Here is a 27720-nt window from a genome sequence, read left to right on the forward strand (position 1 = left end):
TGAAGAATGGCAGCCAGAAGGAAAATGTAATGAATTCCTATTCCCACTTTACTGAAAAGAACAGCGGAGATTAGGACACATTAGCCCGGCTTGTGATAGAATAACAATCATCTCCTCCGTTCCTCTAAACTAATCTCCTACCCGCTGCAGCGAACTGCCAATTATTAGGTCTAGTTTGTTAATTGTAAAATATGCTAATGCACTAATTAATAGAATGAACTAATCAGTAGCTTTGTGTGTTTACTATACTGTTAATTAACTCTGTGGACAATCTTTAAAACTATTAAACGAGACAACTTTGTTGCTTTGTAGTAATTAAATGTTGTCCATTGTTCTGCTGCAGTAGGCAGGCATGGGTCATGAGATAAAGACTACATGGGTACTTGGAGGGGACGACTTTATCCCCATCATATGTATCTGTTATCGGATGGCACAATTACAAGTGCAGTATAAGATATTCATGATGCCTGAAGTGGTGAAAATGACATTATCTTAACCTGTTACATGGCGATAGTTCTCAATTACTGTAATGTTCTGTAGTCAATTGTCACATTATCAGGCTACTGATAATGTAACTCGACTTTCTCTTGCTGTATCCTGCTGTTCACGCACGACATTATCCTTGTATCTTACCTTGATCTTCATTCAATTAAAGGGATTGTTTTTTCAAGATGACTCCTGTTTCATTTAAAGCATGACTAAAGGCCCATTTACACGCAAAGATGATCGCTCAAAAGATAAATGACAGTGTGAGCGATTATTTTGCATAATCTGCTAATAGGCACTAATGCCTATTAGCAGATTATTACCTTCATTTGCATGTAAATTAGCCTCCGGAGCTGTGTGCAGAGAAGAGCAGGTGGTCTGTTTTCTGCATACATGTCCTTTGTTCTGCCGAGGGGCTGCTTGCTAAATACAATGTAATTAGTCCTCCTTGTGGAGAACATCACATGCAGTCCCTGCTATCAGATCTCCAGCTGAAGGATGGATTTTATGCTCACCTAAAAATCATCGTTTAGCCGAAGTGTGAAAAATTGGAGGATTTACAACGGTTATCGCTTTTGATCGATAATTATTGTATGTAAATGGGGCATAAGGCCTCCTGGTCATGGGCGGACATTTGCTGCGGAAATAATTGTTGCTGTGGGCGTCCACACCACGGATCTGCAGCAAATACCCCTCATAGCATGCTATGGGAAATCGATTCTTCTTGCACACTTGTGGAAACCAATGTGGAACACTCTCCCATAGAAGTCAATAGGTCATTTCCTGTCCATTTTGTGAATAGTTCTGCTGTAAAACCCCTTTCTGTGAATTCTGTGAATGCAGCTCAGGCAGTGAGCCACCCACTTCTCCCCCCCCCCCCCCCATAGTCGTGCATAGACAATAGAATTAAGACCTGCAATCAAAAAATTAAAACGGATTAGAAAATACAATATATATCACATCTGGTTTTAATTAGTGAGAAACCTGTCCATGTTTCAGTAAGTGGGAGGCTAAGCTATGTAAAGTATGGTTTTATCATTTTAATTTGGGTGAAATAGTTAACCTTTCCCTGCAGCAGACGAGATTTCATTAAAGACACATCGGGTTTCGCTATGAATGAGTCTACAATACTTGAATGTTCTATTAAAATGGTAAGTCTATTACACGTCTATACGGTGCAGTATAGTTGTTTGCGTTGCGTTCATCAGTATAGAAGTGCCAAGCCCATAAAATAAAGTTTAGTAACATTTCTAGATGGAATGCTTTTCCCACTCTTCAATTCTACGTTCTACAATGACTTTACTTGTGGCTTGGCTGGTATTACACTTACGTTAGCCAAGGAGTTTGAAAATGTGCCATCGCTGACTGGTAAATGCAGGACAGAAGTAAACGAACACATCTCCTGTGACTTGTTTCATATGTATCTTTGCATATGTTCAGCTAGCCTTGGCAGACAGGTTTTCTGCCACTTTTTAATATTTTTAAAATGTAATTGTTTCTCCTTCTGAAACTCTTTTTCACAATTTTGTGTTTTTTCTTAAATGAAAAATGTTATTTAAAAGGCTCTAGCTGTTCCTTCTCCATATGAAAGCAGCAAGCTCCTTCCATCCCTACAAGTCCATATAGCAACATTTTCAAGGAAATTGGCTGTAAACCTTTAAGATACAACCTGACACCAGGTACTCTATTAGTGTATGCAGCCACCTTTCCATTGATGTCTATGGGGAGAGCAGCCAGCATGAAGTTGTGAATGTATTCCCATAATCAAGCATTTATGACATGTTCTGGGGTTAGGCAATTACTGTTTATGGTGGAAATGCATCCTTTAACCCCTTTTCTGGGTGTCCATTGGTTCATGACAACATTATGGATTAATAGACCGAAGTGTAATAATACTACCTGGTAGGGCCGTTGTACGACACCCACTTTTATTTTTACCATTTCTCAAGTAAGCTAATCATAACCTAACATGTGAAAGGTGGGAGACCAACTTCTAGGCCCCACAGCATTGCAAAGAGTGGTGGCCCTGGTCATTTTGATGGGAGTTATGGAAATACTTGAGTGGGTGCTGCTCGGGTATCTCGAGAGTCCCATTGAAAGTGAATGGAGTGCTGACCATGCGTGCTCGGCCAGCTCCTCATTCAGAGTGCTGTTACTGCTGGAGAAGAAGCAGCCCCACAGTGACGGGAATGAGGATATGGGAGACCCGTTCTCCAGGTTGGCAGTGATTTTGGCTGTGAATGGGGATAATTTGTTCTGGTAAATCCCCTTTAAAGTGACCAACCCCGCATTCCAGAAACAAAGATGGCCACACTAGCTTCTTTTATTATTCAGTTATTAATAGGGCATGTCAACAGACATTATAGGGACATGCTCCTTTGACAATAGAAATGGTAACACCCAGTTGTCAGTTTATTCCTAAATATTCAGGAAGACTAACTGAGCAACGACAAAAGATCGTTATGAAAAAGGGGATCCATAATTATTTCATGGGGAATACAAGTATTTTAATAAAACATACATGTCAAGAGATCGGTAATGTTGTATCTTGTCTTTACCAGAAGAATGGGTGGAAACAAGATGCACGCCCAAAACCAATGCCCACAACTTGATTGGCTGGACCGCATAATCAGCTCTTCCAGTTTCGGCGGTGTCTGTTCCCCCCTCCACTCCATTCCCCTGCTGTCAAGCCCCCAGTGGGCAAATCCCTGAAGGTGGCACTGCTTTGGGCTCGTAGCTCCACAGTGCCCGAAGACCTTCTTCCCTGCCAGTGTCGGCCCTGTCATTCCCCACCCCCCGCTGTCAAACCCCTGGCGCTGTGGGCTCATAGCTCCGCAGTGGCCACAGAGCTTCTTCCCCACTGGCGTCGGCGCCCTTAATTTCATTCGCTGTACAGTCTATAGTGACCCTACACACGGCCTTTGCTACCTGAGTATTTGACTCTGTAGATACACGTCTGTAGATGTCTCAGTTTAGATTATAGCAGTCGGACAACCTGTAATTTGACCATTTGGGCTTGCATTAGAGCAGGCGAAGTATAAATAATACGACAGTCCTGCTGTTCACAATGACTTTGTAAAATGTTGTCTCATATGCCACGGTCACAAAAGGCAAATTTTATTGTCAATCTTGATACTTACTATATCCATAGGTCTAGTGTTCAAACGGACTGGAATGTATGTATCCACTATTATGACACATCGGGCATTATAAAGTTATTATTGAAGTGCAGCACGTTCATCTCCTAATTGGTTATTTCTGGTAAACTCTCTGTTTAGGGTCGTGGCAAATTCAGGTTTTTTTTTGTTAATACAGTTGTGAACGATCAATTTCCAGATTATGGCGCGTCAAATGGGAGGCATTTGACGATCATAAGACCCTGCAGAAATCTTTCCCTTGTACGAAATGTGTCTTCTTGTGGCGCTACATTTGGAAGTGCCTAGTAAGCTTGTTAAACTGCTTTCCCCTTCTAAATAAGATTACAAGTGATGTAAGCATTAGGTAGCTCTTATTGTAAGGCTCTGATGCTGCTTCAGCACTCCTTCAGATATTCAACCTTTAAGTCTCTAGTTACCTTTCTAATAGCTGTAGGATTTTCTTGCATTAGAGTGATAAAAAAAAGGTTGATTCTGCTTTATTAAGCATTATTGTTGGCTTTATCGGGCTTTAGAACCGGACAGATCTTTTGGTTTTACAACTGGCTAAGAAATATCTGTAGAAGAGCAAATCTGATAGATGGAGATTGTTCATTATGTATATGCCAGGAAGTACGGGTGCTTGTGACTGATGCCAACAGTGCCGTTTGTCACCTTTAGGGTCCCATTGTAATATTTTTATTTTATTTTCCTAAGCATGTTTTTTATTAGATACTTTACCATTAATTGAGATTATTCCCATTCTTCCTTTTTATTGGTTTGTGAGAAGCTGCTCTCTCAAAGTATAACTATTAAACGTTACGTTTTTTTATATTTCATCTTTGTGCTCTTACTGATTGATACCGCACCAATGAAATGGAATGTCCTACTATGTTATTGCATCCTTTTTTTTTTTTTCATAGTGGCTTAAGGCTCTTTTACATGGAGCAAAAAAATATTTTGAGTGAAAGATCACTGAGTCTTTTCATTAAAAATGCAGTTAGTTTAGAAATACAGATAATAGTTTTATTTGTAATGTTTTTTGGCGTTCGCTCATTCACTTGATCGTTGGGCGTTTAGGGCGCTGTACCAGTGAATGACTGGACGATCGATGTTTACTTGGAACAACTGGCGAATGATATTTTTATGTCTGCATAAAATTAATGACTTTGTTTACTTGTTGGCCGTGTTTACTTTGAATGATTATTCGAATTGGCATAATCCAATGTTTTCTGAATGATATTGTTCCATGTAAAAGGGCCCTTCCTATCAAATCACTCTTGGCTTCCATTTGGATGTTGTAATCCTGTGGCTATGTTTAGCATGTATCCTGGAAGAGCCCCCAACATGCATGCTAAACACACATCAGAATTGCTCTGTAGATTCTAGTTTTGGTTTGGGCTTACAAAGACTGATACAAATACTGTCACGTGAAAGTGCCCTGACACGGAGAGTGGGCAGGTGAGAGCAGAGAGCGCCCACAGAGCGCTGCTCTGCCAGATCTATTGTCAAATTCAGCAGGGTAGCCGGCTAGGTGAAGGAGTTACACAGACTCTAAAATAGCAAAATGGTATGAAATTTTCATTGAAAGAAGTGAAAATAGCTCTTCTTTCAAAGAAGAAAACATTGTATTTAGGAAACAAATGGACAATTTAAAAAAGATAGCGGAGAGTTGTCCATAGTCAGTAAATTCTATGGTGGGATAATGGAAAACCGTCACAAAGTAGTAGTATAGATATAGCACAGACACAACACCAAGAGGATAGCCTCCAACCGCCTGGCACTTGCATAATATAGGTCTGTATCTCTGCATCTTGGAAATTCAGTAAATTGCCTGATACCAATATAGTATGAATTAATACTTGACTATCAGTTACATTTCTGGTACGGGGAGCAGGCTATTTGACGAATGCCAGCGCGCTTTGGAAATGGTACATTTTTTAAAAGCTGAGGTTTGCAGCCCTGTGATCTTGAACTGCTTTTTTCTGAAAATTATAGGTTTATTGTTCTTGAATGGTAAAGCAGGTTGACGCGAGTTGCTATTTATAACTACATCTTTATTAGGTTCCTATTTTGCCCTGTTAGACTTCAGTATATCAGCAGTATAAGAAGTCAGCAAGGAGCTTCGGGACTGTAGAACGGCACAAGGTCACGGGCCAAGTATATTTATTACAGGTTACGGAGCTCCGAGGCGAGTCCTAAAACTCTTTATCATTTATAATTAGCGCTGCATTACATTAGAACCTCCTTTTAATTAGTAATAGGTTATTCCTCTCCACTATTGATTGGATATAAATAGAGATGAGCGAACGTACTCGTTTAGGGCGATTTCGCAATCGAGCATCGCTTTTTTTTTTTTAGAGTAACTGACTACTTGAGCGAAAAGATGCGGGGGGCACCGGGAGGCGGGGGGGGGGGGGTAGCAGTGGGGAACAGGGGGGGAGCTCTCCCCCCCCCCCCCCCACTCCCCTCTGCAACCCCCCACTCACGCCCGGCGCCCCCCGAATCTTTTCGCTCGAGTAGCCAGTTACTCGAAAAAAGCGGTGCTCGATTGCGAAATCGCCCTAAACGAGTACGTTCGCTCATCTCTAGATATAAAGCATCTTTCTGGGTCTGTATATTCTGATGATACGCAGCAGCGGGGACCCAGAAGTGTATCCTCCACACTGCCGCTGCTGAAGAGGACCTGTTTGCCCCCCTGGCATGTCTACTTTAGGAAATACTTGTACTGCCCAGGAAATAACAATTCGGCACTCGGTCACATCAGTGTTTTTGTTTTCCAGTCTGTTGTGCTATCAGAGAAGCAACAAAACAAAGACGAACGGTTCCTCTCTACTCCCCATTGATTTCAATGTATTTCTCCGAGCTTCGGTTCTACTCAATTTGGCTCTGTTCCATCTGCTTTCCGCTTTACCAGAAAAAACAGCACAGATTGCAGCAATTTTTATCTGCTAAAAAAAACTTAGTGACTGAAAAAGACGTTTTGTTAACATTATGGTCAATGGGTGACGGAACTAGATGGAAAGGTTTCTGTTTTGTTTAACGGATCCGTTTGTAAACATGCCGAAGGAAAAAGTCAAAATACAAAAGGGATTCTTTACAAGCAGATGGAAGCAAACAAGATAGAAATGAGCAGGTTTTCGACAGATCCGCCTACTGGATCCGTTAAGAGATGATGCTTTCTATGGTTTCTGTTGGATTCAGTCTTAAACTTGTTTTCCTATCCTTTTCATTAAAAAAACAAAAAAAACTCGATCGGTTAAAGATAGAAAAAAGACTCTGATGTGGACAAGTCCTTACCGACATATTTTTTAGAACTCTTCCTTGTACTTCCTCTGCTAGGGTGCTTTCCCACTAAACAGATTTGGCTTCTACAGGCAATGGAATTTGCTGCTGGGGAAATACGCACTGAAATCTGCAGGTCAAAATGCGGATTTTGATGTAAAATTGCCAACAGAATTAAGTAATTTTCAATTACCATCTAAATCTGATTATTCCGCAAATTTTACTGCAAATTCCACTAGATATGGAAAGCACCTAAACAAGCGATCACGGGCGATTGTCAGCCCATGTACATACAGTCTCCAACAGGGCACTAAATGAGAAATTGCTTAGTAGTCGTTCCACTGAAATAGAACGACTACTAAGCGGTGTTTCACTCAGTGCAAGCAGGAGTCACTTCGTCTTTGAACAACTTCTGTTTAGTGTGAATGGAGGCGGGCGGCTAGAAGAGATCTCCAAGCACTCTGCCTCCATTATCTGATGGACTATTGCTCATAGGTAAAGCAGAGGAGCGATATTCGCTGAGAAATCTGTCAGGCACTTGTGCATCCCAACAGTCATCCCGTGTGAAGGTACCCTTTATTCCTCCTGGAAACCCAGAACTAAGCATTACCATTCCTTGTCCGCAGGGTGAATCCCTACATAGCCGGTCACTGTCAGCACTGATTGGACTAGATCAGGCGGGTAGGCATATTTGGCACCCTGATAAGGGGAACGGTAGAAACAGGTGTCAATTCATTTGGATAGTTACAAGAGGAAAACAAAGGACTAGAACCGAGTCGGAAAAGATACTCCGGCATTATGTTGTGAGGAATGTAAGTGGTAACTGAAATGGACACGTCAGGAATGCATAGAGGCGCTCTTATAGCGACGGAGAACATGTCAGTCAGTGGTTGACACCGTAGAAGAAACTTCCTGCAAAAGTCTTCTGGCCAGAGGAAATAAGCTGTCAGTGTAGCGTCACTCATCTCTGTATGATCTGCAAGTTCTGCCCTCCGAATGTCATGTTTTTACAAATAGTCTTTAGAAGATTATTTCCTTTGTTATGTGTTATATTAGTATATCTTGCAAGGGAAATTTAAGCATCTTAAACTAAGCAAAAAAACGAAGCCACTTGGTTTTCTTACTGCATGTGAAATGAACACTTCTTATGGTCTGTGAATGAACTTGGTAACATCTTGAAACCGTTTTGTCATAGTTTGTCATATTCGTGACAGCGCCAACTGCCTTATATTGACTGAATATCAAGTGCCCACACAACTGGATTTATTGATTGCCACTATTCATTTCCATTGCAGAGAATGTCTGAAAGGACTGCAGACTTCTGAAAAAAGTTAGTATTGATGCGCATAACAATCACTTTCCGCTGTTTGTCTGAGATGGCCATAACACAGAAGGCCCAATGTTCTTTGTTTTAATTGGGCTCGGTGGAAATTTAGATATTGTAGTGATATTTTCTTAGTCTTCCTGGATTGTCTGGGAGTCTCTTAAAATAAGAGGAGGGCTGTCTATTGCACAGCTGGGAGCCTGTCTGGCAGGGGCAGCCGGAGACCTGCTAGACATACGACCCTAGTGCCGGAAGAGAAGGGGATATATGAGCAGTTTCATGTAGTATGATATGAAACAGCAGTGTAGCAGCTTCGTGACGACCCTTCTTGAAGATGCAAATTAGTTTAATGTGTTTTGGGTATTTGACCCACAGAATTGAAAATATAATAATCCAGTTTAGGTTGTTTCACAACTTTATTGTGGATCCTTTTGCAGGGGGATAATCCAAAAACCTCTCTGACTGTGTAGTTAATATATAGAGCAATACCGGAGATAGCATAAGCAGTCAGTCTACGGAGAACATTTTTAAACAGAATGATGCAAAATTGTATTTGATATTTTATAGTACGGTACTGTAATTTTCAGACCTTGGAGTGCAGCAGACCATAAAATGCATAAAGCGAGGGAGAAAAAGATTTCCTATGGGCAATAGGATATTCCAGCTTCCATACCATATCATATTGCCAAGCCAAAGCGTTCCATCATGTAGCCAACATCTCATTTGTTCAGTTGCAGTGCCCCATCTGGTTTGTCGGGCACAGTGCCCTTCCACTATTGGGGACTGCCTTACAGTAAACTCCCTTCCTTGACTTTACCAGCAAGAAGTACAGAGAGGCAGGAGTTACTGGAGGTGGATCTGTTCCCTGCCAGCACATAGAGGGAGGAGGAGAGGGTTTTGGTTGCTTCTGTTGTAAGCATGAGGGACATGGCTAGAGGTCCTGGCTGTGCAGACACCGCAGACTTTGTCTGCGCTAGGGTGGTTTTACAAAGGATGACTGTTGAGCACTTAAAGGGGTTGTCTTGAGTTATGAAAAGGCATCCTAATGGGTCCGCCATGGTGTAAAATACCGAAACTGCTGCTGCTCAGCGCTCCTCACTCATCCCCCATCGCTGGCTCTGGTCTCCCTGCTGACATCCTCTTTAGAGGCTGCAGACAGCCTGAGCCGCCTACAAACAAGCTGTTGCAGCGGGGAGTGGTGAATATCGAACGTTTTGTTATTTTACACCATGGAGGAACCCTTAGGCTGCCTGTTTATAACTCTGACAACCCCTTTAAGCACCTGGCAGCTGTCCCAATGATTATTGCTCATGTGCTTTTAAAGCCCCATTCAATTTTTTTTGTCTTTTTCATTCATTATAGAACACTCCCCCGAGTAAATATAAGTGAGCCAGCCTTGGTTACTTATTCGCTTCTATCTCAAGGTCCTGACCTCCTTCTCCTGAGATTTTCATGTAGTCACAATTCTGGCGAGGTCAGATTTACTTGGGATTAAGCGGTCTGAAAATAGTTGATTTCTCAGTTTGTGTGATGCTTTCTCATGTATCTACCACAGAAACTGCCTGGAGAGGGATACAGGCATTCCTGTCACTGTTAATGATGGTGATCACACAGTTATAATAGAGGAGATCACTGCTCCTCCTCCTGACTATATACTTATGATCTGTAGTTTATGTAGGTGAACATAGAAGGTAATGATGATTAAATTGTCGTCCTAGCAGGCAGAAATGATATAGCCTCAGCTAATTCTGTGCTGATGCATCATAGGATTGATCTGAAAGTGAAAAAGAAATCTCACCTTCAAGGTCTTTTCTGGCCGTTCGCCTCCATTCACTGTAAACAGTCAGTTCTTCATAGATGAGCTAAAAACCAGGAGAGACTGACAAGTCAGGGATTAGTCACTTGCCTTATCTGTAATCACACACTGAATAGTCAGGGTTTATAGACATCTCTAAATTGTGACCGCTTAGTGAACAGATAATCTGTGCACACCTGCTGCCGCAAAATTGCGCTGCCCATAGTTTAAGGCTCATTCGCATCAGCGGTGGAGGTTCCGTTCAGAACCTCAATCACTGATTTCTGTTAAAAAAAAAGAATATCAAATTGCGCAGCATGCAGCGCAGTTTCATCCCATCAGCTCTGTCAAAATGCCTGACAGATGGCAGAAACCAAACTGACCCCATTATAGTCAGTGGGGTCAGACTCCCTGAACAACCCCTTAGTTACACTGACCTCAGGTTCTCCTGCTGCCTACATCTAGAATATTAGCAAAAATAGGGCCCCCAGACTTTCCTAACGGGACTTTTTGGGGGGAATAAAGTAATGTAAAATAATTTTGTAAATTCTGAATCTTTAATAGGGTGATCTCAAGCAGACGACCCCTGTCCATGAGCCAGATCCCTGTCTATAGAGTACAGTGTACTGGTGTTGGGCAAACCCTCTCCTTCTCTGCAGAGTGGAATAGCACTCTGGCATACTTGGCACGTCCATACGTTACATGGATTACCAATTATTTGATGCCTAAGCACAGTTTGCCCTGGCAATAATAGCGGATTCCCAGTAGTGAGAGCCGACCGACGTGGCCATCTGCTCATCTTCGTTCTAGCTTAATTTTATGTGAAATATCTCAGCTCGTTTTCTGTTTTTTTAATTACGGTATTACAAACCTCAATGAAGACTGTTCATTAAGTTCTCTAAAACATATCTGTAGGATTACTATGATGAGCTGGATAAAGGGTCATGTGGGCCCTTGTCTATACCACCCTTCTAGACCCACCTAAATATTGCCCCCTTATACTGCCGTGCCAGCCCCCCTAAAATGTACTTACCGAATGGTGTCATCCTAGTCCTACCAACAAGTTGGAGAAGGGAGCAACTAAAGACATTGCAGTTGTTAAACTTTACAAGGCAACAACCGGCTATGGAGGAATAGAAAGAACTCCCTTCGACTATCAGATGAGGCCTGCAGATAATCTCCTCTGGGATATTCAAAGTTCATGTATCATTTATGGTATATACAATGTATGCTATTCAGCTAAATAATGCGTGTGATGTAATATCACCTCTGTCTGCTTTGCAGATGAACCATAAGACTCCTTCTAGTCTGCATTTTTTAATTTAGAAGTTTCTTTGGGTTCAAAACTTGTAATTGATGGCAGATGCAGGAAACCTAATTAACAAAGCTGGTGCTATTTCAGTTGGCCATCAGTAGAAGCTAGCCTGAATATTCATCAGTTTATTTAGGCACTTCGCTGCAGCTGTAATTATGTATGAATGCTAAATAGCCTAGTGATTCTCAAGCATTGCTTCCCAAGTAGATTCATGTGGTCGTTCCCTAGCAAATAAGGGGTAAACATTTTTTTTAATCTGCACAGAATTTTGGACCTTTTAGTCCAGATCTTTGATACAGGACTTATTCAGACGGGTCTATTTTCCGTTAGTGTGCTGTTCGTATATTTCATGGACCGCTTACCCACCCCTCTTGGCCTATGAAGCTATACACCTGAACACTATATGGCCTATTCTCATCCATATCACGGTGGAGAATAGAACATGTAATGTGCACTGTCCCTGAAGATCAGACAGCACATGGATGCATGCGATGTCTGATCCAAGTTGTACCCAAGATTCTCTGGCACATGCAACCGTCTGAATTTGGCTTTCGTTCACACTTGCATTGTGGCATTTGGTTTTCCTGTTCCATCATGGGAACAGGAAAACTGAATGCCAGCCGGGGACCGATCCATCGTAGAACAGTAACAGATGGTACCAGATGGACACCGCTGGTTCTTATGGGGTTTGTAGGGTTTTCATCATGCTGCCCTACTGGCTCCAAGTAGAACTTCCAGCACAGATGTGACCAGACCCTTGTTTGCTAAAAAATACAGTTCTTCTGGAGATGGGAGTTCAAAACAGTTTTTTGCAATTCGGTAACAATGGTGTGGGACTATGCAGAACTGGGACCCCTCTCTCTAAGCTACTATTTTACTTAATATAGCAGTGTATAGAGGGTGGACAAAAATATGGAAACCCCGTATGAAATGCATAGGATTTTAATCATTAGCTCTGAGCTGTTCTTTTGACCCCCTGCTTGGCTGAGAGCTTCCCCACCAAATTTGTATTAACTTCACCTTTTGCCCTGCTCTGGATGGTTTTGGGAGCTAGCTGGTAACAGCAGCTCAATGGCTCAAACGCCTGACCTATGGAACCTTGTTGCTCAGGCAGATGTTCACTTCTGCCCGGCAGCATCTGTGTCATATTACCTCCACTTAAGTTTCATAGGATTATAAATCATATTTCAATAAGATATGTAGAGACCGATTTTAAGGCATGCATTTCATACGGTGTTTCCATATTTTTGTCCACCTCCAGTAAGTGTGCTACTCAAAGTATAAATGCAAGAAACCTATGCTGCATTAGGCCAGGTGCACATTTCCCAAGTGTGTGAGATGCGTCTGAGATGTTTGGGTACAACTTGCATCAGGCAGCACATGGACACCTGTATGTATGCTGTCCTATAGACACAGTGCAGAGATATGCATTAGCATGTGTGATTTCTCATCCATGATATCAAAGGCTATAATAGGGCCATATTCTGCCCGTGAATTAAGACAGACAGTAGATAGCCCCAAATACGCTACTGTGCCCGAGGCCGTAATGTCAATTGGACAACATTGCCGTTTGTGATTGGAATTGAAGATGGTTCTTTAGGGCCTTCTACATGGCACAGTTATCGTGCAAACCGCTTGTTAGCTCAATGGTTTGTAAGATAATTGTCAGGTGTAGCTACACACATTTAGAGTATTGCCGATTGGATCTTCCATGTAGACCTGCAAATCGTTGTTGGTCTGCTGCTGCTGCATTGTTCGTTCTAAATAAGCAGCCGTTCATTCATAGTAAACAAGCAATCGTACATAGATGAAGGCATGTGGATGGGAATGATCTTCGGACCGCTCCACCCTCCTTCACTTAGGTATTGGTGTACCTTGATGCCACCGGAAGCTAGGGGTTTGACAGGAGGAACGCCCCTGTCACACCCCTAGCTCCCGATTGGCTGCGGACCCAGCACAGCTCTGAGGAGGCAGAGAGCAGCGTGATGTGATTTCTGACAGAGATGGAGGGTTAGGGTAAGTGTAACAATTAGCCTTACTTTTCTAATCTAAGGCTAACTGTTACACTTACCCCTCAGCCTAACTCTCGATCCCTGCCACAAATTGCCGGATGGTGCTTTTCCCCTGCCGGACCGCTCCTCCGCAGACAGCCCCCCTCCCCTGCACCAGAACTCTCGGCTCCCGCTGCCGCTCCCCCTGCAAGAGCAGTGTGAGTCACGTCGTCGCTACTGTCCCCAGCTCCCGCTCACCATGCATTGGCTCTCTTGGCTCCTGCTGCCTCTCCACCTGCGGCAAAAGCTGTCCCCGGCTCCTTCTCACCCTGCACCTCACACGCTCACCACGGAGGAGTAGCCTGTGGCGGCCAGGGGTGAGGACACAGCACAGCACCCGGGCAGATGAAGAAGCTTGCCGCCCCGAGAACCATTCATCCAATCGGGAGCTAGGGGTATGACAGACACCTCCCTCCATGTAAGGGCTGCCACACCCCTAGCTTCCGGTGGTGTCAAGGTGCACCAGTACCCTTCACTTAGCTATCATTGCTCGTGGGTGAAAACACAGGAGTGATAATTGCTTGGCAACTGTTGGGCCCTTCAGCGTTTTACAGTCGTCCTGCGTAAAAAGCCCTTAGCCAACCTAAAAACTTTTAAATCCTAAATCTAGACATTAGATTTCTCCTATCCAGCCGTTTACAGTAAGGCTCCTTAGTGAGCCCATATGTCCCTAATTACTTTACAAGAAAAGGTAAAGCTAGAACACAAAACTTGTGACCACTGAAAAAGGATGAGTAGCGCCCAGTGTTCTCACCCGTGAGCCGCCGTCACTGACTGATCGTCCTACATGTGGTGACTTACTAATGTGATCACTAATCATATGCTGGAAGTTGCCTTCCAACAGAGACTTTGAACCCTCACACCATTGACATTGAAATGAGTGAGCCTTCCGATATGAAACATTCAATTTACTATCGCGCAGAGGAATCGTAAAACGATTGGTTGGTAATGTCTTCGTCTAAAGTTCATTCCTGCATCCTTTATAAATTACAGAACTACCGGGAAGAACTGGCCTGGCGTTAACCTTGTTTTCCAAATAAATGATTTACAACATAAGAAATGGTTTCCTTGATCATACAAGGACAGCTGCCTGTGTGGTAGCCCCAGAAATAGAAAGTAATCACATCTAATGCCGCGTTTGTTTTCTTTCCTCATTCTCCCTTATGAGACGCTCTATAAGTGACATCAAGGATGTCCGACATCTGGTTTGCAACATCTTCATAGCCCAGGCTCTAGCGGGCATGGCTTACATTCCATGGTTGCCATACCAGACAACGCCAGAACTGCTGCAGCACTCTTGCTAAATACTTTACATAATTGAAAAATCTGAAGGTTTGCTTTGCGCTGCATGTTTTGCTTATAATCCGGAGACCTTGTGGATTATAGGATTGCTCTGGAATAATGGAAATGCTAATTGGAAGCATCCAAACCTCCTCATTTCTGAAAATGAGCTGGACTGCAAGCCTGGGCATAAAAGCTGCTTAACCGGAGAGTTACTGATTTGAAGTAAACAGGAAATGTAGACCTCGTTACTGTGTGACACATATATAGTGTGGATGTTTTTACAATGGCGTTAAGGTGTCTGCTTTTATAGGAGCCATGATGGATATGAATGATTTGTGATCCGTTTTGCTATGGATCCTATTAGACTTAAAAAGTTTCCAACAATTATTTTTTTTTGTCTTAACCCGATATCTAGCACTTGTACTGATACGTATTTCCTGACATCAAAGGCTACAAAATGAAGGCTAGGACCAAGTTATTGTCATTGTTGTATTGCAAGAGCCGTAACCTCATGACATAATGAAATGACTGCTGAAAAGTTTTCTCTACAGAACAAAGTGTCAAACTTTTATTACACACTTTGTAGTCAGTGTGAAAACTGCAGAATATCAAGATCTTTGTAAATATAGATTGAGATATTGAAAATAAAATTAAAAAGTCACCAAAAAAGTCTCAAATATATTTAACATAAAAACTTGTTTTCTACAGCACGTCTTTTTTTTGATGACCCATTCCTTTTAAGAACTCCTATTAACTTTGGGGGTATGTGCTACTCTTCTCCCAGCAAAGCCTGAGGCTTACATTGCGTATGGAAGGCTAGGAGAGTCAACTGCTTTTGAACTATTTCCACATTTATTTAAGGAACAAACTCATTCAACATCCATATCCTCAACAAGATGAAGTACATTTCCTCTTAGTTGCTCAATTTTAATTGGCAATCACATTTTGCTGGATGAACACAGACAGGCTTGATTGCAGCATGTTGAATCAAAACCACCCTATATATAGAATCTTACTGCTACAGAAAGAAAAATCTAATGGAGATGATGATAAAAAAAAAAAGTTAAAAGAAAGAAAAAACTGGAAAGGGTTAATATGCAATTCTTAGATAACTCGTCAGACCACAGTGAAAAGCTGTGATCTCCAAACAACGTATACTTGGAGCAGTGGTTAATCTTCCCAGGAGTCTTGGGTCTGCCAGAATTACTCCAAGGACACAGTAATAACTCATCCAGGAAACAAAACATCCTTGAAGAACATCCAAAGACCTGCAGAACCTAACCTCAGCTCCATGATTTCATGACTACTAAGTAAGGCTGCCTTCACACTGTAGTCACCACATCCACTCCTGTACAGCTTTGCTTTTCTTCTTTCAAAAGTCTGAACAGATCTTGGAACAAAGGATGAGGAAAGCTTTCCAAACCTTTCTTTATGGATTGTTTCCTTTCCCATTTGTACCAGGATCCCGTCAAAGCATAGTGTGTAGGCAGCCTAAGAAAGGGAGCAGATATCCAATCGGTGACTAAAGCATATTAATTCTTTGCAAAACTGACATTAGTAACAATATGACACGTGATAGCAGAACTTTTTTAGAATGTCCCGTTCCATCTAGCACAAAGTTTGTCATTCCCAGAGAATCAACAACTTATTAACAAGTGCGGTGATATTCTATTGCTATTTTGCTGTATCAGGAGTTCCCCTGGTTAAAGGGTTTTCTGGGGCTGTCTTCAGGATAGGTCATCAGCATCTGATTGGTAGATGTCCACTGCTCAGGACCTCTGCTGGTCTGCTGTTTAAAGTGGCTGCAGCGCTCTGTAGAACGTCTTGGCCACCTCATTGCATACTAGGCGTAGCACCATACGTTTCATAGTGGCTGTGATTGGTAGAGCAGCTCAATCCTATTCACTTGAATGGAGCTGAGCTGATCTTAAGCCATTTGACTGACTGAGCGTGACTTCACTGGCCTGAGAACAATTGATCTGCACTGGTGGATCCCTACCAATCTGATATGGACGACCCATCCTGAGAATAGCTTATTAACATTTGAGTCCAGGAAAACCTGTTTAAGTGAGCCATGATTTCTGCACTGTACCTGAAATCCCTTCTGATCATGTCCATCCAACAGGTAGAATAATGTGTAACTTAGAGGTTTATGTCATAAATGTCTGCTATATGTGGGCCCCGCCTTGGAGACCTGCACGTTTGTTGAACCTTGCCCCCATTTACACCTAGGGAGGTGGCTGCAGCATGAACTATGCACAAGGACACTGAAAAATTCTTACTGCTCAATTACAGGGATAATCCAAGATTTTTGTTTTCTCAAAACCATATTCCTCATACAACAACATAACAAGCAGTTATATACTTGCCTCTTCTGGATCCCTGCATCTCCCATACCACCACTTGATCCTCTGTGCCCAGTGTCTGTGTACAGATGGCAGTCAGTGTGTGAAGTCACGTAAACTGGCTGCTGCAACCTGTAAGCCTTACATGACGGCGGAGACCTACAACCCGATCACTGAACTCTGTCATTAGCTGCAGCAACCTGTGACATCCTGTAAACAGGCAGCTGCAGTCTATGAACATTACCTGTGACTCAATCCCTGAGCTCTGTCATTGGCTGCAGCAGCTTGTAAAATCATAAATGAGCTGCTGCAGCCTGTAAACATTGCGTCCCAGGGGAGACCCAGAGACTGAGTGCTGAACACAGAGGGGAGCTGGAAGAGGGGAGTATATGACTGTTAGTGCATGAGAAACTTTTTGAAAGCAAAAAAAACCTCAGACTACCTGAGGTGGTGGTACTTTTTATTATGCAGCACAGGTTGCAGTAAATCTTTGCAGTGTTTAATACTTGTGTGTAAAATGCTTAGAATACCCTTGATAGATTGTTGCTGGTTTTAGATCTACTACTTTTATAGTTGGACTAACAGCTGTTTTTTACTTCTCTTACAGGGCAAGAACTTCTCTCTTATTCTTAGCATTGGACTTTTGGTTGCCTGGGGAGTCCTCTTGTTGGGTGCCCGTTTCTACTGGATGGGAAATACACCCCCAAGTTTTTCCAACTCTGACAACCCAGCTGCGGACTGTGAAATCCTCCTCACGCGTACTCTGACCTTCTTATACTTGCCAACTAAGAACCTCTGGCTGCTTTTTTGCCCTGATACACTCAGCTTTGATTGGTCGATGGATGCTGTGCCTCTAATTAAATCAGTCCTTGACTGGAGGAATATACACACTGTGGCCTTTTACATCTTGCTCTTCCTCCTTGCCTACACAAGTCTCAAGAGCTCCAGTACAAAAAGAGAATGCAATGGGAAAATGTTCATGAATGGCAAGCAGAATGCTAATGGCCATAGCTGTCAATCAGATTTAGAATACAAGAACTGTGAGCCGAGGACTACCATTGTCTCGAAACTTGAAAATGGTGTAAAAAACCATATTAACCATGGATTTCAACTTCCTTCTACAGAAAACATTGTTGTTTTAGCTTTATCTCTATTGATAGTCCCTTTTGTGCCCGCTAGTAATCTATTTTTCTATGTTGGCTTTGTTATTGCAGAGCGTGTACTTTATATTCCTAGTATGGGGTTCTGTTTACTAATAACTGTAGGGGCCCGAGCTCTTTATATTAAGGCCCAAAAAAACTTTCTTAAAAGCTTAATTTTTTATGCTGCCATTACATTAGTTCTTTTTTATGGACTGAAAACTGTTGTCAGAAACGGTGATTGGAAGAATGAAGAGATGCTGTATAGGTCAGGAATACAAGTCAACCCAGCTAAAGGTAACCTAGAACTTCATTCTGCCGAGTGTTACATTTGTGTCTCTTCTAAGCTTTGATACATTTGCTCATTTTTTGTGTTCCGTTGAGGTTCCATGTATTCTTTATCTGCTGGATGATAGATTAGATGTCTTTAAAGCCTCATTAAGTTCCTTTAAACAAACCCTTCCAAGATGAGTGGCAAGTTTAGTGCTTGTTTTTCTAGCCTTTCACGCTGTTATGCACTTACAAGATGGTGCCGAAATACAGGCTTTTAAAACAGGCATTTACAGCATCATTATATCCTGTAGCCAGAATACCGTATCCACATACTGTTAAACGGTATGTCTGCACTACTTGATGCACCTCGTTTTTACTATCAGTCTTAATATGTGACTACGTGATCATTTGGTTTTAATCTTTTATACCACCATTGTAACATATATTGCTTCGATGGTGGCACAGGGTAAAGACTGACACATTATAGACTTTCACACGGACTCGCCCAGACGTTTACGTTGTATTATATGTGGATTTTTAAAGAAAAAACTTTTGAGCTCAATTTATTTCATATGCTAAAAAAATGTTTTTGACTGTTTGTTTGAAAATTCTCTGCCAGTTCTGGCAGAAATGAAGCTCTCTTCCTCACAGATTGCCTTGTGAAATCCTCCAAGGAAAAGCCTGCCATAGAGATTTATTGATTCCTGTGCGCATCAGCAGCATTTAGATACCTTGCTCTAGATTTCTTTGAAAGTTTTAAATGCAGCATTTATGCCTTCACAAACTGACCTTCTATTCACACTTCATGACTCTTTAAAGGGGTTGTAAATAGAGATGAGCGAGCATACTCGCTAAGGACAATTGCTCGATCGAGCATTGTCCTTAGCGAGTATCTCCCCGCTCGGAAGAAAAGGTTCGGCTGCCGGCGCGGGGGAGCGGTGAGTTGCGGGGGGAGAGAAGGAGAGAGAGATCTCCCCTCCGTTCCTCCCACTCTCCCCCCGCCGCTCCCTGCCCACCGCCGGCAGCCGAATCTTTTCTTCCGAGCGGGCAGGTACTCGCTAAGGGCAATGCTCGCTCAAGTAATTGCCCTTAGCGAGTATGCTCGCTCATCTCTAGTTGTAAACTATTCATGGCCTTTCCTCAGAATAAAGGTGCATTTATACTCAAAGATGATCGCTCAAAAGATGGCTTTTGAGCGATCATTTTGTATATACTACTATTTGGTACTAATGCCTATTAGTACCAATTAGTAGCGTGAGCCGCCTTGAGCTGTATTCAGAGAACAGACTACCCACCGTCTCTGAATACATTCCCTTCTGCCACAGGACTGAGACAATGTAGTCAGCTGTTATCAGCGCTCCCCAGGCAGAACACAGCATGCGGTCCTGCTTATCAGCTGTTCTGCTGAATGACGGATTTCATGCCAAACTAAAGTCCATCGTTCACCAGAAAATTTAAAGATGAGCACATTTACATGCAACGATTTATCGCTCAAAAGATGGCTTTTGAGCGAATTTTGAGTGATAATCATTGTGTCTTAATGGGCCTTCAGACATCAATAGTAGATTGGCAGGGGTCTGTTGCCTAGGACCACCTGCCAATCATCTGGTTGCTAGGCCAGCATGCTTGTGCATCCAGCTGATTTCTGCACTGTAATGCAAGGCTTGGTATCGCAGGCAAAATTCCCATTCAGTTCCACACACACATGCATTGGCCTGCGTACAGCTGATCGTTATAAGGCCTGGCAATGGACCCATGCCAATCTACTATTGATGATTTATTCTGAGGGATAGGCCAAGAATAGTTTACTACCAGACAACCCCTTTTAAAACCATTTCCACTCAGTTTGCAATTGGCTATATAAATGAATCACTGATGCCATTTGGCTATCATGTTTGGTTTTTTTTTTTGGTTTTTTTTTAAAGAGATTTGGGTATTTTTAGGCTGTTGTGGTGGTTTTTAAAACTTTTATTCAGTTTTATATGAAATTCACCTAAAATAGTGAACAATAATAACTTGCTATTCAAAAGCGAAATAGAACATAGCTCCACTCTCCGTTATCACCGCAACATCATGAGAACGAGCCAACCCCCCACAGTCATGGCGTCCAGGACTCCCTATCGATAGAAAGTATTTACATGGTTTTTGACTTATCCTGTAATACCACAATAGGTTTTCAACAATGTTTGCTTCTTCCATCAAATTCCAAGTAGAAAAGTCCAGGACTCGGTCCAGTGAAAAATCTAAAACCAAAGCTTTATATCATGTGTTTTAAAAATAGTGAAATCAGAACATCCTGTTTAGCAAACTAGTTTCAAGCCACAAAAGGTTTTTAGGGCTCTTTTGTACCGAATGATTATTCTTCAGATTCTCTCTGGATTGCGGGAATCTCAGCTATAATCCTCAGTACAAATGCCCACAGCGAATGAATGGTGAACTATAATTCATTTGTCCTTCCGTTTCAAAAAATGATCAGCCGGTGTAAGCATGCAGGCATTCATCTATGAACAACGGCTTCTGTGCTGTAATTGGAGGCGGGCGGCTGGAACGTGTGAGAGCACAGAAGCGATTATAGATGGCGTCCTGTGCAAAAGGACTCAAGGTGCTTTTAGATTAAATGATCATAATTCAAACAAGCCAACGGTCAACCAATAATTGTTCACTTTTCGTTCGGCCATTTTATACAGGCCTAAAAATCATTGTTGGCTCATTCACTAATCGTTCTGTTTAAACAGCAATCGTTCAGTTGTTCTCAGTCACCTATATAGCAAATGTGAAAGACTGAACGATTTCTTGTGTGAACGAGCCAACGATGTATAGACAATCTGCGTGAGAGCGAACAAGCCAGCGATGACGTAACTTGCTCCTTCAAATGATCTGCTCGTCTAGAAGAACCCTTAACCCTTACCAATCCAATTTGTATCCTGGTTTTCCTAGGGGACTTACTCTTTTTCTGCTGTTATAGAATGACGCTATATGCTGGCTAAAGCCAGTACTGCATGACGCAACACGGTGGATAGGCTCAGACAGCAGAGAGGCTGGCAATATATAGTAAGAGAACCCAAGCGGACGTCTTCCAACATCGGAGCTGTACAGCCATAAATCATAATGTCTTTAGATGTGGAGAGGGTTAAGGTCCTTTTACACAGGCAAACCATGTCCGACAGCTCTTTCCAGTGATGCTTGCTCACAACATCGCTTACGCACAGTGGCATTGCTCACAGCGCTGCCGGAATGGAGGCTTTGCAGGTCGTGCAGCGTTCTCTCCTCACACGCTTCCATTCACAGTAAGCACACACTCGTTCTAAAAGTGAAGAAACTGACCGACTGCTATCTCTCGTTCATCCGCTGCATGCATTTACACGGGACAATCGGTCAAATTTCCGCAGGAGGTCGGGAATAAGAACGATAATCGTCCCGTGTAAAAGGACCCTTACTGAGAAACCTGTCAATTGTCCAACACTACTGGTGATTTCTCCATTGCCTTTCCAATTGTGCTCTACAATCTCTAATTTGTATTTCTGTGACTTAGTGGTCATGTGTCTGAGCGCTGGGGTTCACCGAACTAAAATTTCTGGTACCTTTTTATGAGCCTCCATCAGTTAGTGAGATGAAAGTCATTATGCTCTTGGTGTGACTAGCGAACTTTCATATATTCAAAGGCCAGCATTGAGTTTGAAGATGACAGCCTTCCCTTCCTTAGGCATCTATTATTAGATAAAATCCTAAAATAAATGCAGGAGGAATGATTAACGGAATGATCTATAGACCCAGTACCAGAATCGGCTTTATAGCAGACCTCTAATGATCTGAAATACATTACCCAAAAGAACGAGGCGTAACGGTGGATATCTCTCTCGTACCGACGTCTCTCCAGTGCAGCTTTTAACAAATCTATTAGCAGTTGAATAACTTGATCAATAATATGCTGCCGATATGGGCCGCGCTGTTGCATCTGAGCATCATAGGTTCATGAGTGTTAAAGCTTGCGTGCCTTCTAAACTACCGTATATACTAGCCGAGACAATAAGTTTCACCATAAAAGACTGGGAAAATATATTGACTCGAGTATAAGCCGAGCTATACTTCGAGTATATACTAGATAAAAAAAACCCTCCGTACTCACCTCCCAGCCGGCGTCTGTCTCTGTGCGACAAGCTGCTTGAATTCTTCCCGCTGTCATCCCCCCCCCTTCCCCCCCCCCCCGCTGTCCTCTCTGCTCGGCTCTGTCAGTGCTGTGTAAGTAAGCGCTGTGATTGGATTGAGCACCAGCCAATCAAAGCTGGCGCTCGATCCAATCACAGCGCTTACTTACACAGCACTGACGGCAGGGGATTTGAAAGCAGAGCAGGGAGATGACAGCAGGGAGAATTCAAAAGCAGCTTGATTGGCTGTGAATGATCGAGCAGCGGCTGTGATTGGCTGACGCTCGATCCAATCACAGCTCTTACTTACAAAGCGCTGACGGCGGGAGATGACAGAGCCAAGCAAAGAGGACGGTGGGGGATGACAGCAGAGAGAATTCAAGCAACCTGCCGCACCACCGCTGGAGACACAGACGCCGGCTGGGAGGTGAGTATAGAGGTTTTTTTTTTTTTTAAGCCTTCCCTGACTCGAGTATAAGCAGAGGGGGGCTTTTCAGCACAAAAAAAAGTTCTGAAAAACTAGACTTATACTCGAGTATATACTATATGTTCCCTATAGTGGTAGAAGAAAAGAAAATGACCCAGAAATCCTAATTTCAAATTTTTTTTCTGTTAAAATTGTACAAAAATCTTGTGACTTTTAGACAGGTACGCCACTTTGCCGAAAAAGGGGGATGTGGCCTGTGAGAAGGGGGCAATATGTATTAGGAGCATTTCGTGCCAACGGGAATAATATTGTATGATAATTTAAGGTGATATATTAAATTTATACTCAATGTATCTGCCTATCTAAGCAGGCTGCACAAGAGCAAACAAGTTAGTTACTGCATTACCCACTCATTCAAACGAGAATCGGATTGTCTTATAGGACCCTAATTGTCCTTTTCTAGGTGACGATATGATTGCAAACGTTTGCCCGGGAGATCGTCCCAGTGGTGCTCGCTCCTATGCTGTTACACCGGAGCGAGTATCGCTGGCATCGCTCACAGCACGGCCTACATGTAGGCAGGGCAGCCAGGAAGCATTCTCCCCCCATCCGCCTCCATTCATAGTAAGCAGACAGTCATTCAAAAGCGAACAACTGCTGTTTACACTGAGCGGCTCGTTGTTCAGTTTTCTGCATACAGACGGTGGATGACTGAACAATTCTCATTCAGTCGCTACATGAATTTACACAGGATGATTATCGGTCAAATTCTTGTGGGAGCGCAGGATGTTGAATGATTCTGAACGATAATCATCCTGTGTAAAAGGGCCATTACATATTAAGATGGTTTTCTAGGGAAATACTATAAATGACCTATCCTCAGTATATCAATAGGTTATCAATAGTGTTAAACCCCAGCTGATTAAGCACCCCCGCTCTGTGCTGCAACACATGCGGGTACGTAACGTTCTGACCTTCTGTAGTGGCAGACACTTGTAATTGCAGGTGTAGCTCCCATTGATTTTAATGAGCTGCACCTGCAATCACAACTGTTGACCACTACACAGGGGTCGGAGCAGCAGCTTCTGCGTGTTGGGGCTCTGACAGCGAGCGACCGATCAGCTTTTTGGCCAGGGTTCCAAGTGGTGGATCTCAACAGCTAATCAACTATTGACGACCTATCTCTTGATTCTGTGGACTTGCAAAGAGGTCGGAAAAACGAGGAAGAATTTTTAAGTCGGGAATAAACTCCATTTACTTTAGGGTAAAACATTAAAAATAAACATTTTGTACTTAATAATAAAATGTATTTAACATTGAAGTCACTGAAGGTTTATAATGAGCTTCTTAATGAGCTTTACAACTTCGGGTCTTCGCTGTGGAGTTTGACAGCCTAATATTCTCTGTACTCTACGACCAGCTACTACGGTACTAACCCTACACTTCACCCATGTTCCTTGAGTTAGAAGAGACCACTCATTTAGAGGCAAAACTTGAAGCTTCTGGGCCCCAATGCAAAACCTGTAACAGGGCCCCCAACTATAATGCTTTATTCATAGTACTGGGCTCCTTATATGGAGAAGAGAGGCCTTATGGGTTCCCTAAGGCTCCTGGGCCCGGGTGCAACCGCATCCCCTGCATCCTCTATAGTTACGCCCCTGCACTCATTGTATAGCAAGCCGCCATGTTCCTAACTCATGACATACCTAAGGGACAGGCATCTGCATGAATAGTCACGGAAGCTCTGTGAAGAGATGCAAGCATATGAAAAGGGGGGAAGAATCAACACGAAGTTATTCAAAGCTAGTTTGGCATACTAAATTTTAGTATTTAGTATTTTATTTAGGTTGATTGTCCTTTTTAAAAACTGCATGTACCCTTGTGTAGTATGCTGCGTTATGGTTCTGTTTTCTTCCAACTGATAAGGGGTCCAGTATCATTGCGTGAGCTTTCTGCTCTTGTTTGTATGCCTCTGATTTCATGTCAAAGCATCCAGAACCTATTCTGTCGATTCTGGAATGCTAATTTTCTGCGCCTTTTCACCTCTAGAAGCATTGGTTCTAGAGGAGAACATCTCTATACTTGCGGTAAAGGCTATGTTGCTCCCTACACTGCCACGCAGAATTTGTGCGCTCAGCTTTGCCATGTGCATGAGCCCTACCAGTTACAATTACTGTTCTCCTCCATCTAACACAAACTTTTAAATACATGTCAATCAATGCTAAATATATGCATGGAACAGATTTACATTTTAAAGTACTCAAAAGTGTAACATTTGACAACAAACAAGTGTCAGAATGCAACATTTTCCATATGCATATTTTGCAACATATGCCATTAGATTGAGGCGCCTTCTCAAACACTCAGTACATTCAAGTGACGGTTTGTACTTACCCCTAAGGCTACATTCACATCTGTGTTTTTAGATGCCGTATTCCTGCTCCATTATGGGATCAGGAAAAGAGAGTCCTCTCCCCGTATGGACTCATTTGTGACAGAACTGAATGTTACCGAAGGGACCTCATAGGCTATAATGCGGTCTCTTTGGCTTCCGTTTGGCATTTTACTGGATGAGAAGGTCCTCCGTGCAGGACTTTATCATCCAACAGTTCATGCTGGATCTGTGATGGAACCTCTGAACATGGTTGTGAATTTGGTCTCTTTTAAAAACCTTACAGTTAACTTTAGTGTTATTTACAGGAGTTTCTGCAGAGGATCGTATCATTTTCTTAGCATGTAGAACATCCAACTTTTTGGAAAAATGACTTCCCCTTGCTCCTCAATATAGCGCGACCACCTGAGTGACTAGGAGAAGTTCTAGTCAGTTATGTCTTATTACATAATGTGTATGTTGGACATGGTTTTGTTATACTTACCATAAAATAAGTTGCCTTCCATTGCTTAGCACTGTTGGGCTGTATTGTGAACGTGAAGAATAATATGCACATTCTGACATAGCCGGAGCCGATTAATTAATCCGTTAAACAAAACCTGTTTGATCAGCTGTAAAAATGATCATGAATAATGTGTGAGCGGGCGGAAGGTAACGTGGTTGATATTTGTAGAGGGAAAATAAAGCTTGCGCTTATATATACATACATTCTCCATATCTATGTATGTCCTGCGCCTGTAGCACTATACATATACACACTGCACAGCCAGATGGATGGGGAAACATCTGGATGTGCTTGATGAATATGTCATTCTCCTTCTGACTAGCAATAGGCATTGTAATTCATCCTGATGGTGTTTGCTGAGGTAGGGGTCAGGACTCTGCAAGTCTGTCAAGTCCTTCATGCTTTAACTCAGCAAGCCATTTTTTATGGCCCAACCCAAACATTGTAGTTGGGTTGTTACACTTTTTTTTACTGTGCAGTATATTCTTGATATCATACTTGCTGATCACAGGCTTTTGCGTAGCTGCTTGGCCATGGAAACCCAGCCCGTGAAGCCCCCAACAGACAATTCTTCTGCTGCTTTTGGATCCAGAAAGAATTTGAATCTTAGTAGTGAGTTGCAACAATGGACAGCTTGCATCCATGTGCCATGGGTGCAAGTCAAACCCATTTATCACTTAGAGGCACTCCAGATAAAACACGTTTTCCCATCCCTATCCCCTCACCTGATTGCCTGCTACACTCTAGATGCCTCATTTTTATATTGCACTCTTCTATGCAGTGCAGACTCCTGTTTAATACTTATCAGACACCATCTTGATTCTGTTTTCACTTTCACTACAGCAGTTTATGATCAGATAGAGGCTGTACCATCTCTACCTTGCAGGGAGGTCAGTTTAATTGTCTTCAGTATTCTTCTTAATTAGCTACAAACCATAAGTCAGGAGGATGAGCTGTGATCTCCTCTATTATAACAGTGTGACAGGAGGTATGTGATCATCAGTAACTGTAATAGGAGTGTCTGTGTTTCCCTCTGAAGGTGGGGTGGTTTGTGGTAGGGTCCATCATATGGACTTATGCTCACTACAAAGCTGAGAATCGTTTGCTTCTTATTCGTCATTCAGTTTCTGCGGGACTAAAAATCACTGGTCGTTCATTCATTGTTTCGTTTAAACAGCACCCATTCAGTGTTTCACATAGGATTGTGAAACCCTGAATGAGAAGTGAACGATTCTCAACGATGAATCTGCCTGTCTAAATGGGCTACACGAGCGGGGACAAGCTGGTGATGACGTCATCAGCTCATTCACTCGTGCAAACGAGAATCGTGCAGTTCTCGCGTAAAAGGAGCATTAGGGAATTGTTTTTTTATGTAGCTCTCTAGTGGAACACCGATAGTGAACCTACAGTTCGGCTTAGCTACTTCTGCTTTGTTTTGTTCCTCATCTTCAGCTTATTTTTTTTGAAAACTGTGTCAACATTCTTCATGCCTCACATTAATGAAGGCCAGATGGAAGTTTCTGCACTTCACGGCTAAATAAGTCTGCTTTTAAATTGCTCGACATTTGAATATTTAAGCATTGTTTCCTATTTCAATTTTCCACAAAGAGGGCCAAAAAGACTGTGTACGACAATTGAATTAATCAGATATCTCTAGTCTGAAAGACTCCTAGAAACAATGTATGCCTTTAGGCAGGTTGTGTCACCACCCACACAGATAACTTTCTAGATGATACACTATTTAATAGGAGAGCAAGCAAGCAAAGTGTTGCTAATACCGCTGTGCTTCAAGAGCCTGAAATGCGTTGCTAATGAGAAAC

The 27720-nt window shown here is 42.5% G+C and overlaps 1 protein-coding gene across 1 annotated transcript in view; it reads left to right on the forward strand.

The window, feature by feature from the left end:
* TMTC2 (transmembrane O-mannosyltransferase targeting cadherins 2) overlaps positions 1 to 27720 on the forward strand; it is a 241826-nt gene that overhangs the window by 96446 nt on the left and 117660 nt on the right. Inside the window, exon 3 of the mRNA XM_066591489.1 lies at positions 17627 to 18455. Within this exon, the coding sequence (XP_066447586.1) occupies positions 17627 to 18455 (829 nt within the window). The remainder of the gene's footprint in view (positions 1 to 17626; positions 18456 to 27720) is intronic.

Source organism: Eleutherodactylus coqui, chromosome 2 (genome assembly GCF_035609145.1).
Source record: "Eleutherodactylus coqui strain aEleCoq1 chromosome 2, aEleCoq1.hap1, whole genome shotgun sequence".
In the NCBI taxonomy this organism is placed as follows: Eukaryota; Metazoa; Chordata; class Amphibia; order Anura; family Eleutherodactylidae; genus Eleutherodactylus; species Eleutherodactylus coqui.